Source organism: Polypterus senegalus, chromosome 14, assembly GCF_016835505.1.
Source record: "Polypterus senegalus isolate Bchr_013 chromosome 14, ASM1683550v1, whole genome shotgun sequence".
Lineage (NCBI taxonomy): Eukaryota > Metazoa > Chordata > Cladistia > Polypteriformes > Polypteridae > Polypterus > Polypterus senegalus.
In genome coordinates this window covers 139,179,785-139,195,746 of record NC_053167.1, presented here as the reverse complement: position 1 = coordinate 139,195,746, position 15,962 = coordinate 139,179,785, and the positions used below count along the sequence as shown (strand labels likewise).

Below are 15,962 nucleotides of genomic sequence, written 5' to 3'. Positions count from 1 at the left end.
TGGTCTGGTGGGAACGTGCAGGGTTTCCATAAACTGTCTCCCAAGTGTGCATGTGTGACTATAGATATATATATCCAGCCATTATCAAACCTAACTACAGGGCCATGGGGGGCCACGGGGGTCTGCTGGAGCCAATCCCAGCCAACAAAGGGCGCAAGGCAGGAAACAAACCCCAGGCAGGGCGCCAGCCCACCGCAGGGCACACGCACACACCCACACACCAAGGACAATTTAGAATCGCCAATCCACCTGACCTGCATGTCTTTGGACTGTGGGAGGAAACCCACGCAGACACGGGGAGAACATGCAAATTCCATGCAGGAGGACCCGGAAGCGAACCCGGTCTACTAACTGCAAGCACTACCCACTGCACCACCGTGCCGCCCTGATATTGCCAAATACCACTGACTCACTCATCACGAAATTTCCCGAACCATGAGGACTTGGGACTTGAAATTTGGAAATGTATGTTACCCTTGGCCCATAGGTGCTCGCTAAGAAATGGTTTGAAGTATTTTGTGGTCCACGCCCGTTCTGTCTGTATGTCTGTCCGCTTTTCACAAGAGAATTACTTAATGGATTTAGATCTGGTTGTTTTCTATAGTTTTCTTGAACTTTCCGGTTGATTTTGCGACTTCTCTCATTGAGCGCAGTGTCATAGTTTGCTCGCGGTACCGATGCATTTATGCAAATCCAAGAGAGTGGCTGTGGGCCGAGAGCAGGGGGCGGGGCCTTCCTCATTCACTCGCCAGCCTCTGTTTGACTTAGTCTACGTCTCGCCACGTGTTGGAGTTGTGAAAGAAAATTGAAATTGCTTGCATGCTACTAAGGATTAAAAGCTGTTTGATTATAACGGCAGGTTATTCATACAGGCGTCTGTCATAAGATAAAGTGAAGTAAGCTGAATTTGAGCGACTTCCGTTTTTAGGAACGCTTCTGTTAGACACAAGAAAGATGACCTTTGGTTCTTTGGGGCCCCTCTTGACGTGTACACAAAAATGAAACGGTTGGCCGAATTGATGAACTGCTTAGATGCTGTTTCATTAGTAACGGGGAGGGAGGAAAATGAAAATGAAAAGCCGATTGAAACTGGAAAACTGCAAAGCATGAATCCATGTACTCATCTGTGACAAAATAAAGACTGATTGATTGAACTATTCCTGTCTTCCTCGGGGGTTACTTCCACAGAGTGCACCTCGCCTCCACTTAGCTAGCGATACCTGTTTGCTCAGCAGACATTATCATCTACAGATTGTTAAGGAGGGCGGCACGGTGGCGCAGTGTGTAGCGCTGCTGCCTTGCAGTTAGGAGATGAGGGTTCGCTTCCCGGGTCCTCGTCTGCCTGGGTTTCCTCCCACAGTCCAAAGACATGCAGCTTAGGTACATTGGCGATCCTAAATTGTCCCGAGTTTGTGCTTGTGTGTGTGCGTGCTCTGTGGTGGCCTGGCACCCTGCCCAGGGTTTGTTTCCTGCCTTGCGCCCTTTGTTGGCTGGGATTGGCTCCAGCAGACCCTCTAGTTAGTATATAGCCGGATGGATTGTAAAGGAGTAACATTTGACGTTTTTGAGAGAGAGATCAGAGCTGTTTTAGAGGGTAGCTGCTGATTGCCAGAGATATCATGGCCATGCGGGGAATGCTCTCCCATTAGAGCTGAACACGATCAGACTTATATATATATGTAAGGTTTCCAAACTCTTTTGGGACTCCCCTCAACGGGACGACACACCAAAGAGCGTCCCAGGGCGCGACAACTGGGACAACCGCAGGGTCCCACTGCTGTGGCAGCTTGCAAATCCGAGTCGATGGCGGTTGCACTAAAAGCACCCGCCATCGATGGGTGATACAGGAACACTGGAAATGCAGATAACAGGATTACTTAGCCACTAACCTGACCACAACCCTGCCTGACAGCTGTGTCTGTGCATTTGAGATCCCGCTACAATAAATAACCGGGCCATTCCTGTTTCAAGCTGAGAGAAGTTGGTTTTGATAAAATATTGAGACTCAGCCTTGTGTTTTGGGGTGCAAACACGTCAGAATTTATATAGAAAATAAAGCACCGAAATTCAGATAAAGAGTTGGGAAACCCTCAGGTCAAAGTAACAAACATGACTTAACATGTCAGAAGCACAACATCTCTCTAGACATGAGTCTCCGATCAGACTGCAGCAAGATGGCGGTGGTGCCAGTTATGAAGGCAGGGAGGTGAAAGGGGCGGGTCCAGGAGCCCCAAAACCAGAAGTGATGCCCTCAATTTGTTGGTTCCCAGATTTGCAAAGGGAAGGAGAGGAGACGCATTAAAAGGCAGCGCCAACTGTGGCTCGGGGTGGGATTGCAAATTGAGAAGCCCTGAAGCTGTTTCCTATGCACACATGTGTGGCTGTTGTAAATGCGTGGACGCTAGAGGTCGCTGTTGCCCCGTGAAACCCAACAGACAGACGTTCAGGACACACTTGTAAAAGCACCAAGTATAATTTAATTATTCTCTCAAATAAAGTGCACAAAGCACTGCAATCGCCACAGTTCTCCAAAACAATAATCAATAATCACAATAACACAATCCTCCACTCCCAGCAGCTCTGTTACACTCCCTGCCAACTCTGGCTCAGCTTGCTGGGACTCGAATAGTCCTTTAAATAGTCCTTGACTCCATAGCACTTCCAGGTCACATAAAGAGTTATATTTTTATACAGAAAACAACAATCCTCTTGTCTCCCTGAAGCGTCACATGGCAGCACCCATGGCACCCAGCAGGGCTGTAAAGCCAAACTCCATCTTCCATGATGCCCTGTGGGAATCCGGGGCACCTCTACGCTGCAGGGAAGACGCCATCTAGTGTCTTGGATGTGTCGGCCAGGATAAGCTACCGGCCGTTCATCATACTATATATATATATAATGAACCTTGAACCCCAGACACAGACAAACACAACACCAGATGTCCACAAAGACAAACTTGTATTCTCCTTTGCACACACAGCAGAAACACGCTGCCCAAACACTCACAGTCCTTTTCCACTCCTTTCTCTTTTCCTTCTCTTCTGCCGCCTCCACTCCTCCCATTGCAATCTCCGTCCTCTGCCTCCGAACTCCGGCTTCTCGAATGGAGTGAGGCGGCCTCTTTTATACTTCACCCGGATGTGTTCCAGGTGCTTCCTGATGATCTTCTGACGGCACTTTCTGTTGTGGCGGAAATGCCGGATGATCACCCAGCTGGAATTTCATCCGGCAGCACTTCCAGTCGATGCGGAACTGCTGCATTCCAAGGCTCCATGATCCTCCCATGCAGACCAGGGCCTCTGCCCTCTCGTGGCCCAGGGAAGGTATTGTCCCTCTCCTGGACCTTCCAGGCGTCCCAACTGGGCAGGATCCCCAGGCGTCCACCACAATATATATATATATATATATATATATATATATATATATATATATATATATATACAGTATATATATATATATATTGTGGACGCGGCCCGGACACAGACAGGTGGACATGTTGTTTCTCACCACCACACGTTTATTATTTACAATATTTACACAAATATGGTCACACAGACCCAGTTCATTAGTGCACAAACCCCAACTCTCAGTCCTGGCCACAAAATACCTTCTTCTCGGGCCGCCTCCACTCTCTCTTGCCTTGTCCGTCTTCCACCCGACTCTAGCCCTGAATGAAGGGAGACGCCCCCTTTTATATTCTCCCGGATGAGCTCCAGGTGGCTCCTGACACTCCTTCATTGGCCACATCGCAGCGTGGCGGAAGTGCCGGCTGTTCTCCCGGCAGCTCTCCGGGCACCCTTTTAATTCTTCCCCCCAGCACTTTCTGGTGTGGCGGAAGTGCTGAGGTAACAGGTTCCCAAGGCATAAGGCGCCTCCTGGCGTGACCTCGGCCCCCAAAGCAACCAGAAAGGCGGCCCCACGTGATCCAGGGTGGGCGAGACCTTTATCCGTCCCTCACGGCGTCCCGGCCGGGTCGTTGCCCCTGGCATCCCTGACAATATATATATATATATATATATATATATATATATATATATATATATATCCATCCATCCATCCATTTTCTAACCCACTGAATCGAACACAGGGTCACGGGGTCTGCTGGAGCCAATCCCAGCCAACACAGGGCACAAGGCAGGAACCAATCCTGGGCAGGGTGCCAACCACATATATATATATATATATATATATATATATATATATATATATATATATATATATATATATATATATATATATATATATATATATATATATATATATATATATATATATATATATATATATATATATATATATATATATATATATATATATATATATATATACACCCACCTATAGGATTATTAGGACCACCATACTAATACGGTGTTTGACCCCCTTTCTCCTTCAGAACTGCCTTAATTCTACGTGGCATTGATTCAACAAGGTGCTGAAAGCATTCTTTAGAAATGTTGGCCCATATTGATAGGATAGCATCTTGCAGTTGATGGAGATTTGTGGGATGCACATCCAGGGCACGAAGCTCCGTTCCAACACATCCCAAAGATGCTCTATTGGGTTGAGATCTGGTGACTGTGGGGCCATTTTAGTACAGTGAACTCATTGTCATGTTCAAGAAACCAATTTGAAATGATTCGAGCTTTGTGACATGGTGCATTATCCTGCTGGAAGTAGCCATCAGAGGATGGGTACATGGTGGTCATGAAGGGATGGACATGGTCAGAAACAATGCTCAGGTAGCCCGTGGCATTTAAACGATGCCCAATTGGCACTAAGGGGCCTAAAGTGTGCCAAGAAAACATCCCCACACCATTACACCACCACCACCAGCCTGCACAGTGGTAACAAGGCATGATGGATCCATGTTCTCATTCTGTTTACGCCAAATTCTGACTCTACCATTTGAATGTCTCAACAGAAATCGAGACTCATCAGACCAGGCAACATTTTTCCATTCTTCAACTGTCCAATTTTGGTGAGCTCGTGCAAATTGTAGCCTCTTTTTCCTATTTGTAGTGGAGATGAGTGGTACCCGGTGGGGTCTTCTGCTGCTGTAGCCCATCAAGGTTGTGCGTGTTGTGGCTTCACAAGTGCTTTGCTGCATACCTTGGTTGTAACGAGTGGTCATTTCAGTCAAAGTTGCTCTTCTATCAGCTTGAATCAGTCGGCCCATTCATTCTCCTCTGACCTCTAGCATCAACAAGGCATTTTCGCCCACAGGACTGCCGCATACTGGATGTTTTTCCCTTTTCACACCATTCTTTGTAAACCCTAGAAATGGTTGTGCGTGAAAATCCCAGTAACTGAGCAGACTGTGAAATACTCAGACCGGCCCGTCTGGCACCAACAACCATGCCACGCTCAGAATTGCTTAAATCACCTTTCTTTGCCATTCTGACATTCAGTTTGGAGTTCAGGAGATTGTCTTGACCAGGACCACACCCCTAAATGCATTGAAGCAACTGCCATGTGATTGGTTGATTAGATAATTGCATTAATGAGAAATTGAACAGGTGTTCCTAATAATCCTTTAGGTGAGTGTATAGATAGATAGATAGATAGATAGATAGATAGATAGATAGATAGATAGATAGATAGATAGATAGATATATTGTGAAAGATGCCCTGGACACAGACTAACACTGAGACAGTCAGATGTCCAAACCAGACACATTTTATTCCTCAACACCACAGTGCACACTTAGCCACAATGCTCACAGTCCTTTTGTTTCTTCTGCCACCTCTACTCCACTCCTTGCAAGCTCTGTCCTCTTCCACCAAACTCCAGCTCCTGAATGAGGCTGCCCATTTTATGGCACACCCGGATGTGCTCCAGGTGCTTCTTGATTGACTTCTTGCAACACTTCCTGTTGTGGTGGAAGTGCCGCCCGAGCACCCGAAAGCCCTCCGGGTGTCCCCGGTATTCCTTCTGCCAGCACCTCCGAGTGTGGCAGAAGTGTTGAAATCCGAGGCCGGGCGCCCCCTGGCGGGGGCCACAGGCCCTGATAGTGTTGAGCTTCTATGCCCAAACCCCGTGGGCCCCATGCCAGGCGGGGAGGCTGCCCTCTCGTGTTCCTGGGAAGGCACAGTCCCTCTCCTGGTCCATCCAGGCACAACACCCAGCCGACCACCACAATATATACATATATATACATACTAGCTGTGCTACCTGTCTAAGATGGGTTTAAATTTAAATAACCAATGTCGATCTCAGTATTAATGTTTGCAGAACACCATATGTTGGAATGTATTTTGTTATGCATGTAGTAATAGAATGCATTGCATTTGTCATTCCAACAGATGGCACATCACAAACATTCATAATAATAAAATGCAGTACTACAAATATTTGTGATGCACCATCTAAGAGTTGGGCATGGAGATTCTGATCATAGCGGAAATCAGGGCCAACAAAGGGGTTATCCTAGGTAGGTTGTCTTGATCTCCAAGTGATTAAACGTCCAAGCTGTGGTACCTTAGTTTGGCCAGTAGAGGGGAGAAAAACAGCATGTCATTGTCTCACAATAAGTGAAAGCCATTAGTCAACACAGAGTGGGTACTGTGGCCGTCACTCATTATTTGAACCCGTGTTCAGTCTATTGTGTTCATTTGTTTTGTAAAGTCCTGCATCCTCCCAGGTTCAAAATGTATTGAGATTTAAATCTGGATGGGCCGTGCCAGTCGCTGCTGGAATTTCAAATTGGAGAATGAAGGACAACTGCCATAGCTATCATGCCAACTGTGGATTCCCTGAGCTCAAGTGATAACCATAGTGTCACCATAGAAGGCTCACCCCATTAACCTTAGACTGACAGACCGAGTGGTGACAGTCAATTAATCCCACGTTAGAAGTTGGAGTGCAATGGATGGTGTCCTGTCCAGAGATAGTTACAGTGCATGGTGATGCCCCACTAAAGAATTTGAAGGTAATGGACAGGTGGATTATGAGCAAGGGTTAAGAATTATCCAGGGAGATGTCGTTCTCAAATGTCATTTCTACTACATTTGCATTATCTAAAAAGATCTGATGGTCCGTCTGTCTTTGAGTTGGTCGTTTCATCCTTTATAGAGCACCATTTAGAATGACAGGCTCCCGATGGCCTATTCCTGGACAGCCTGTCCGTCACGAACCGCCGTGTTTAGTCTTTTAGGCTCTAATTTTAGTGAACTCTACTGCAGCAGTTAGTGAACATCACGAAAATCGGCTCTCAGCAAACTGAGGGCACAAAGCGTGCCGTGCCAGTCGGGCTCTGCATGAGAGGAGCAAAATCTGTCCGCTGGCGCCCTCTGCTGCATGTTTATGGTGCGACATGATCGGTTATTACAGCAAGTAGAAATTGGGACTCCGGCATATTACAGTAAAAGATCGGTCCTTCTGATCCTCTTCTAGTGCGCTTACTTCGGTTCGAAAATTGTAGGGTTGTTTGGTCTCTAATTTGACGTGCCAGGAGTTCAGTGAAGTTCTTAACACGTCGTCACTCTCCGACCATTAACGAAAGTCGTCGGGATGCGGGAACAAAGACAGAATACGGCAAAGACAAAACAGAACAGATAGATAGATAGATAGATAGATAGATAGATAGATAGATAGATATGAGAGGCACTATATGATAGATAGATAGATAGATAGATAGATAGATAGATAGATAGATAGATAGATAGATAGATAGATAGATAGATAGATAGATAGATACTTTATTAATCCCAAGGGGAAATTCACATAATCCAGCAGCAGTATACTGATACAAAGAAACAATATTAAATTAAATAGTAATAAAAATGAAAATAAAAAAATAAAATAAAATAAAAAAGCAGACAATAACTTTGAGTAATGTTAGCATTTACCCCCCCGGGTGGAATTGAAGAGTCGCATAGTGTAGGGGCGGAACGATCTCCTCAGTCTGTCAGTGGAGCTACTCCTCTGCCTGAAGATGATCCTGTTCAGTGGATGCAGTTGATTCTTCATGATTGACAGGAGTTTGCTTAATGCCCATCGCTCTGTCACAGATGTTAAACTGCCCACCTTTACTCCTACAATAGAGCCTGCCTTCCTCACCAGTTTGTCCAGGCGTGAGGCGTCCCTTTTCTTTATGCTGCCTCCCCAGCACACCACCGGGTAGAAGAGGGCGCTCGTCACAACCGTCTGGTCTTACTGCAGATGTTGAAGGATGCCAACCTTCTCAGAAAGTATAGTCGGCTCTAACCTTTCTTGCACAGAGTATCAGTATTGGCAGTCCAGTCCAATTTGTCATCCAGCTGCACTCCCAGGTATTTAAAGGTCTGTACCCTCTGCACAGTCATTTCTGGTGATCACGGGGTCCATGAGGGGCCTGGGCCTCCTAAAATCCACCACCAGCTCCTTGGTTTTAATCTCAATATTAATATTAATATTAAAAGATCGGTCCTCCTGTTCCTCTTCTAGTGCGCTTACTTCAGTTCAAAAATTGTAGGTTTGTTTGGTCTCTAATTTGATGTGCCAGGAGTTCAGTGAAGTTCAGTAAAGACGTCGTCACTCTCCGACCATTAACGAAAGTCGTCGGGATATGGGAACAAAGACAGAATACGGCAAGGACAAAACAGAACAGATATATAGAACAGATAGACATACAGACAGACAGACAGATAGATAGATAGATAGATAGATAGATAGATAGATAGATAGATAGATAGATAGATAGATAGATAGATAGATAGATAGATAGATAGATAGATAGATAGATACTTTATTAATCCCAAGGTGAAATTCCCATACTCCAGCAGCAGCATTCTGATAAAAAACAATATTAAATTAAAGAGTGATAACAATGCAGTGCAAGTTCAAAAATGCAAGATGGAGAGTGTGAGGCAGGTATAACAGTCTATAATCTTGTGTTGAGTTAACGTTTACCCCTCTGGGTGGAACTGAAGAGTCTCATAGTGTGGGGTCTCCTCAGTCTGTCAGTGGAGCAGGATGGTGACAGCAGTCTGTCGCTGAAGCTGCTCCTCTGTCTGGAGATGATCCTGTTCAGTGGATGCAGTGGATTCTCCATGATTGACAGGAGTCTGCTCAGCGCCTGTCGCTCTGCCACGGATGTCAAACTGTCCAGCTCTGTGCCTACAATAGAGCCTGCCTTCCTCACCAGTTTGTCCAGGCGTGAGGCGTCCCTCTTCTTTATGCTGTCTGCCAAGCACACCACCATGTAGAAGAGGGCGCTCGCCACAACCGTCTGATAGAACAGCTGCAGCATCTTATTGCAGATGTTGAAGGACGCCAGCCTTCTAATGAAGTATAGTCAGCTCTGTCCTCTCTTAAACAGAGCACCAGTATTGACAGACCAGTCCAGTTTATCATCCAGCTGCACTCCCAGGTATTTATAGGTCTGCACCCTCTGCACAGTCACCTCTGATGATCACGGGGTCCATGAGGGGCCTGGGCCTCCTAAAATCCACCACCAGCTCCTTGGTCTTGCTGGTGTTCAGGTGTAGGTGGTTTGAGTCGCACCATTTAACAAAGTCCTTGATTAGGTTCCTATACTCCTCCTCCTGCCCACTCCTGATGCGGCCCACCATAGCAGTGTCATCAGGGAACTTTTACATGTGGCAGGACTCCGAGTTGTATTGGAGGTCCGATGTATGTTGGCTGAACAGGACCGGAGAAAGTCCAGTCCCCTGCGGCGCTCCTGTGCTGCTGACCACAATGTCAGACCTGCAGCTCCCGAGACGCACATATTGAGGTCTGTCTGTAAGATAGTCCACGATCCATGTCACCAGGTGTGAATCTACTGCCATCTCTGTCAGCTTGTCCCTAAGGAGCAGAGGTTGGATGGTGTTGAAGGTGCTAGAGAAGTCCAGAAACATAATTCTTACAGCACACTGCCTCTGTCCAAATGGGAGAGGGATCGGTGTAGCATATAGATGATGGCATCCTCCGCTCCCACCTTCTCCTGGTATGCGAACTGCAGAGGGTCGAGGGCGTGGCGGACCTGTGGCCTCAGGTGGTGAAGCAGCAGCCACTCCATGGTCTTCATCAGATGTGACGTCAGAGCAACAGGCCGGAAGTCATTCAGCTCACTAGGACGTGATACCTTTGGGATTGGGGTGATACAAGAGATAGATAAATAGATAGAAATGTACTATATAATAGATAGATAGATAGATAGATAGATAGATAGATAGATAGATAGATAGATAGATAGATAGATAGATAGATAGATAGATGTGAAAGGCGCTATATTAGTTACAAAGACAGGCACCCAATGCCCCTTTTAACGGTGTTCACGTATCCTTGCAGCGCTGTCTGTCACTTCTGCGATTTCTTCTTTCACTTTCGTTTTCTTCTCCTTGCCAGCAGCTTTGGCCCAGGTGGACCTCCCAGAGACATCAGCTCTTCCAGATCAGGCACCAGCAGTGTTGATGAAGATTATTGAAGCGCTGGAGAAGAAAGGTGAGGGGGCTGTGATGTGTTCCTATTTTCATTTCAGATAGCAGACCTTCCTCTAGAGGGCAGCGTGTGCCCTGACGGTGACCGATGGCTGTGGCTGGCATTCAGTTTTTTTGCACTGGATGTCATCTTTGTAGTTTTCAACCATTCCCTGCACTTTTAGTGTTCTGAGGAATTGCACTGAAATCACACAGTCGTCAGTCGATTCTGCTGATTTTAAACCCACTTTATTATTTTTGTGATCATCCTCATCATTTGGGCTCCATGGTTGTAAAGTGGTTGAAGCCTCACTGCAGGTCACTGCCTGTGCTGAGTTTGCATGTTCTCCCGTATCTGTCCAGGTTTTGCTCTGAATTTCTTCCCATATGTATTATAAGGAATGGTGACTCTAAACTGTGCCCAGTGCCAGGCCTAGCCTCCTGGCTCCAATGAGAGGTGTGATTTTTCGCTTTTCTTTTCTCGGCTCCTGGCAGATTGTGCGCGTGTACTCCATGTTGTCCCGTCCCTGAATGGAGGTCCATACGTAGTTCTGGTAACTCAAAGGGCACGTGTCCGGGACACCATGGCCTCACAGTCTGATATTTCTGGAAGTGCTACACTGTTTACGTAGCTCAACAGGCGTATTCCAGACCTTTCTCCCTAATGTCCGCTGTTATACAAATTGAGTTGGTAACTCAAGGATCTGATCCATTGAGTTCTGGATCCTCCCTCCAAATGTCTGTGCTACATACATCAAGGGGTCTCATTTTGGTAACTTAAAGGGTGTGTACTCGGACCCTCCCACTGCCGAGGGTTCCATGTGGGCTTTGACTGGCACTGAGGCTAATCAACTAACGCTTATACGATATGGTGCCATTGAAGCTGAATGCGCCCGTAAGGACTTCACAATTCCTTTTCGAATTTTCTCCACACAGACGTGATGAGATGTTGGGACAGGTCAGCCATTAGCTAAACAAACGAGCCTGATGGACTTCATGGTTTCCTCTCGTTTGTCAAATTTCTTCTGTTCTTATGTAAAATCCACAAAGGTAGGCAATCATTCCCAGGTCTTTGGGGCAAAACTGCCACCCACTATGCCATCCTGTGAACGTGAATGCATATAAAAAGCATAAGGGAGGTCCTCGATGCTAAAAACTCAGACACTGGACCACCGCTCCATCCATCCTCCATACCCGTCAGTGCCCGTCGGGTCGGCTGGAGGGCCACATGCTGCCTTATGAATTTCACAGGTGGACTGACTCAGGTTAAAACCTGCCGATTAATCAGCCAGACCCTAGTTAAAGGCTGGCATGGGACCCTGCTTAATAAACTGGGGGGGAACTACAGAAGCTCCAGGAGAAGAACTTGCCAACAGGGCAGCTGCAGGGGGCACATTGGCTCTCCACAGTTCTCTTCTTTAAAGTTAACGATTGTTCTCTTTTATTCTTTTTTTTTTTTTTGTAGGAGCAGAAAGTCTTTACTTGTGTGCGGGCCACCAGAGCGCCCCCTGCATACCGGAGTTCAAAGAGGCACTGGATTTAGGTGAGGCTTCCTCGTTGGTTGAGGGGGATGTCGGGGTTGGAAACCTGGAAGGCATTGTTATAAAAGGAAGTAGATCAGCATGGGGGGCTACATGCACAGAGTCCTCCACCAGTCACTGCTGCGTCTGTACCCATCTGTCCATCTTCATCAAGTTCTGTGAGCCCACTGGCCGTGCCAGTCTTGAAGCCCTGGCAGGTCTCTGTGCCCAGAAGGATAGCTGAATGCCCTTTTGTTCTGACCAGAGCTGCATGCTGACAAAGTGCTGTGACTGATGTTGAAAGCCTTCCGTGAGAATTTCAGATTTTTTCTTTGGACCACCATAAGAAGGCTTTCCATGCTGAAGTTCATGATACAGAAGCCGTTTAGGGAGGTCGTGGTCTAGCATGCCAACTACATGCTGGAACTGCATCAGGGTGGTGTAAATGCTGGGCATCTGAGGACTTCTGTATCTGCGATGCCGTCTTGCAATTTCATACCAATGTTTGGGATGCGCCATCTGTTGGAATGACACAGAAAGAGCAACCAGAGGGACATGCAGACACGTGTCTTTTTAATATGGCCATGCATTACAAAATACAATCCAATAGATGGTGTATTGTGAACATAAACACTGAGGTCTTCATTATTTACTGAGACTTCCATGACCGGTAGCATGACTAGTAATGTAATATAATAAGTGGGCTAACATTCAAAATCTTCACTTCCTCATTCAGTATGTGAAGCTGGATGATACTGAACATCCATCCATCCATCCATCCATTTTCTAACCCGCGGAATCCGAATACAGGGTCACGGGGGTCTGCTGGAGCCAATCCCAGCCAACACAGGGCACAAGGCAGGAACCAATCCTGGGCAAATCCAGAAGTGGTGTTCTGGTATAAATGAAACAGGCTCATCAAGAAAAGTGCAGATTTGATGTAGGGACGACAGCAGAGCATCTTTCACACTTGTGTGTGTGTGTGTGTGTGTGTGTACTGAAAGCAAATTGAGACCACAAGGGGGCACCCGAGAGCTCTAAACAACAGGCGCAGCTCAGCCAAACACAATGTTATAAATACAGGGGTGGGCAAAGCAGCTTTACTGTTGTTCATACGGAAAAAGACACGTAGGTTAGGCTTGCATACTTTAATAATAATAATAATAATAATAATAATAATAATCTGCTGCCTCGCAGTAAGGAGACCTGGGCTCGCTTCCCGGGTCCTCCCCGTGTGGAGTTTGCATGTTCTCCCCGTGTCTGCGTGGATTTCCTCCGGGCGCTCCGGTTTCCTCCCACAATCCAAAGACATGCAGGTTAGGTGCATTGGCATTTCTAAATTGGCCCTAGTGTGTGCTTGGTGTGTGGGTGTGTGTCCTGCGGTGGGTTGGCACCCTGCCCAGGATTGGTTCCTGCCTTGTGCCCTGTGTTGGCTGGGATTGGCTCCAGCAGACCCCCGTGACCCTGTATTCGGATTCAGCGGGTTAGAAAATGGATGGATGGATAATAATAATAATAATAATAATAATAATAATAATACAAGAATAGCATACAACTGAAAAACTACTTTTGCCTACCCCATATTAATTTCAATCCATCCATCATCCAACCCGCTGTATCCTAACTAAAGGGTCACAGGGGTCTGCAGGAGCCAATCCCAGTCAACAAACCCCAGGCAGGGTGCCAGCCCACTGCAGGGCGCACACACACACACCAAGCACAATTTAGGATTGCCAATGCACCTAAACTGCATGTCTTTGGACTGTGGGAGGAAACCACCCAGAGAACATGCAAACTCCATGCAGGGAAGACCCGGGAAGCAAACCCGGGTCTCCTAACTGCGAGGCAGCAGCACTACCCACTGCGCCACCGTGCCACCCGATGTTTTTACCTCCGTATATAATTTTATTTCTTTTGATTAATCCTTTCTCCCGTATCACTCGCTGTTCTTCTGCCTTATTTTCCCCATAAGTGTGTATCTTATCCACAGTGCTTTGATATCTTTGGTGGTCCACGGCTTGCTATTTAGGTACACGTTGACAGTTCATTCCTTAGTCGTCACAGACTCACTGACAGCACGAGAGGCTTCATTTGGTGGCATTGCGGATGTCATCCCAGCCCGGTCACTGCACGACATTTATTCTTACTTTTTTATTTTATTTTTAAGTAGCACCAAGTGCCTACAAAGTCAAACTCGTAATGCATGTGTGGCTAATAAAGTTTGGTTCTGATTCTCATTATTGTTTGGCTGCCCATTAAACAAGAAAATGAAACAATTAAAATGGAAGTCCGTTAAAATCCAGGTGACACGGTATGATCCATTAAGATCAGTAAATGCTTCATAATGAAGAACGTGGCGGGATCCTCCGATCCGTAGTGGCGAAGAAGTAGCAGAGCCAGAAGGCAAAGCTCTCGATGGCTCTGAGGCTAGGGATCTGCGCTGGCAATCGGAAAGTTGCCGGTTCGAATCCCGTGAATGCTAAATGGGACTCTGCTCTTTTGGGTCCTTGAGCAAGGCCCTTAACCTGTGATTTCTGAGCGCTTTGAATAGTGAAGCACAAACATTCAGGAGGACCCCGGAGTGGAGATGCTGACCCTCCGCAACGAGAGGACCCAATTGAGGTGTTTATGGGCACGACCAGCTGAGAGGAGACCCCGGGCAAGACCAAGAGTCCGTTAGGAGGACTATATGTCCCAGATGGTCTGAGAACACACTGGGATGTCACAGTATGAGTTGGCCAGAGTTCAGCTTCACTGTTGCACCCTTCAGGAGTTCCTCTGTTTCTAATGATTCATACCACGTCATTGTTTCTGATCTCCAAGCACATTCAGGATCATAGAAGAGACCACCTGAGTTAACACAATACTCAGTTTTTAGATGATTTTTTGATTTCACTGTTGCCCCCATAGGTGGCGGGAAATGAATGAATGAATTGAATGTCAAAAACCGGCAGCCACCGATGCCCTCCAGGACCTGAGCTTCCCATTCGAGCCTCTCAAGTCGTCACATTTCGTTGTCGTGTAATCCATGGCTGCAGTACCGCTGTGCTGCTGTAGGTGGCAGCACTGCACTATAAACCTGACCAACTGCAGGCCGCCTGCTGAGACAAAAGCGCTGGGTCAGCTGTGACACTCAGTGGCCCGCCGCTACCCTGGCATTCTTGTCCATCTGAGGAGGAGGGAGGAGGGGGTGGTGGTCTCCTCCAGTCCAGACGTCTGGAGGTCAGCGCACACAGACCCACGGGTCCCGCATGACCGAGCGGGCCTGAGGCACAAGGCAAAGGTCAGGCCTGCCTTGTTTAAAGCGTACGTCGATGAAGGCCTGCATTCCGTCCAGCTGACAACCCAGCCTGGCGCCCCGTGGCCTCTGCCTGTCGCCACGCTATCGGCTTCTCTCCGGAGGAAAAGCGCTGCGCTCAGCAGAAATGGAGCTTGCGTGAGCCGCGCGCTGATTGGCTACCAGTGATGTCATCCTTCATGCTGCAGTCGGCAGGGAAGAAAAAAAAAAGGCGCGGCGAGCGCGAGAGGGAGCGGGAGGGGATGGAGGCGGGCATCTGTGCCAGTAGGGTCTGAAAGGGGCACAGCCTGGCATAACAGTGGAGAAAAACATCAAATACTGGGGGGCAGTTCTTGAAAATGAAGATACAATTAGGACAGCTATAGACATCACTGGTAGGGGGGGCTCAGAGCCCTACTGGGAGAGACTTTTGGATTTGGTGGGATTCAGCATCAGAACTGGGATCTAAAATGAACGAGCTGGGCAGGGACTCCCCTTGGCCACACTGGCAGGGGGTGCACTGGATAGGCCAGCCCAGACTGACTGGCACCTCAGCTTCTTTGCAGAGATGACCCACAATTCCGTGAAAAAGTATTTGCCCCCTTCCTGATTTCTTCTGTATTTGCTGACTCATAACACTTTGATTTCCAAACACGTTTAGTGTAACACAAAAGACCACCTGATGACACACAATACACCATTTTTAAAATGATTGTTTGATATTATTTTTAAAGATGGTTTTGTCACCCTGTCCCGACTGATAC

General features: G+C 47.1%; 1 protein-coding gene across 2 annotated transcripts in view; it reads left to right on the top strand.

Annotated features, from left to right (window-relative positions):
* pik3r3b (phosphoinositide-3-kinase, regulatory subunit 3b (gamma)) overlaps positions 1–15,962 on the top strand; it is a 165,108-nt gene that overhangs the window by 41,542 nt on the left and 107,604 nt on the right. The window contains exons 3-4 of one of the 2 annotated variants that reach the window (XM_039734462.1): positions 10,334–10,426; positions 11,867–11,944. In XM_039734462.1, coding sequence (XP_039590396.1) covers positions 10,334–10,426; positions 11,867–11,944 — 171 coding nt within the window. Of the gene's footprint in view, positions 1–10,330; positions 10,427–11,866; positions 11,945–15,962 lie in introns of both variants that reach the window. The other variant, XM_039734461.1, reaches the window with a different exon arrangement.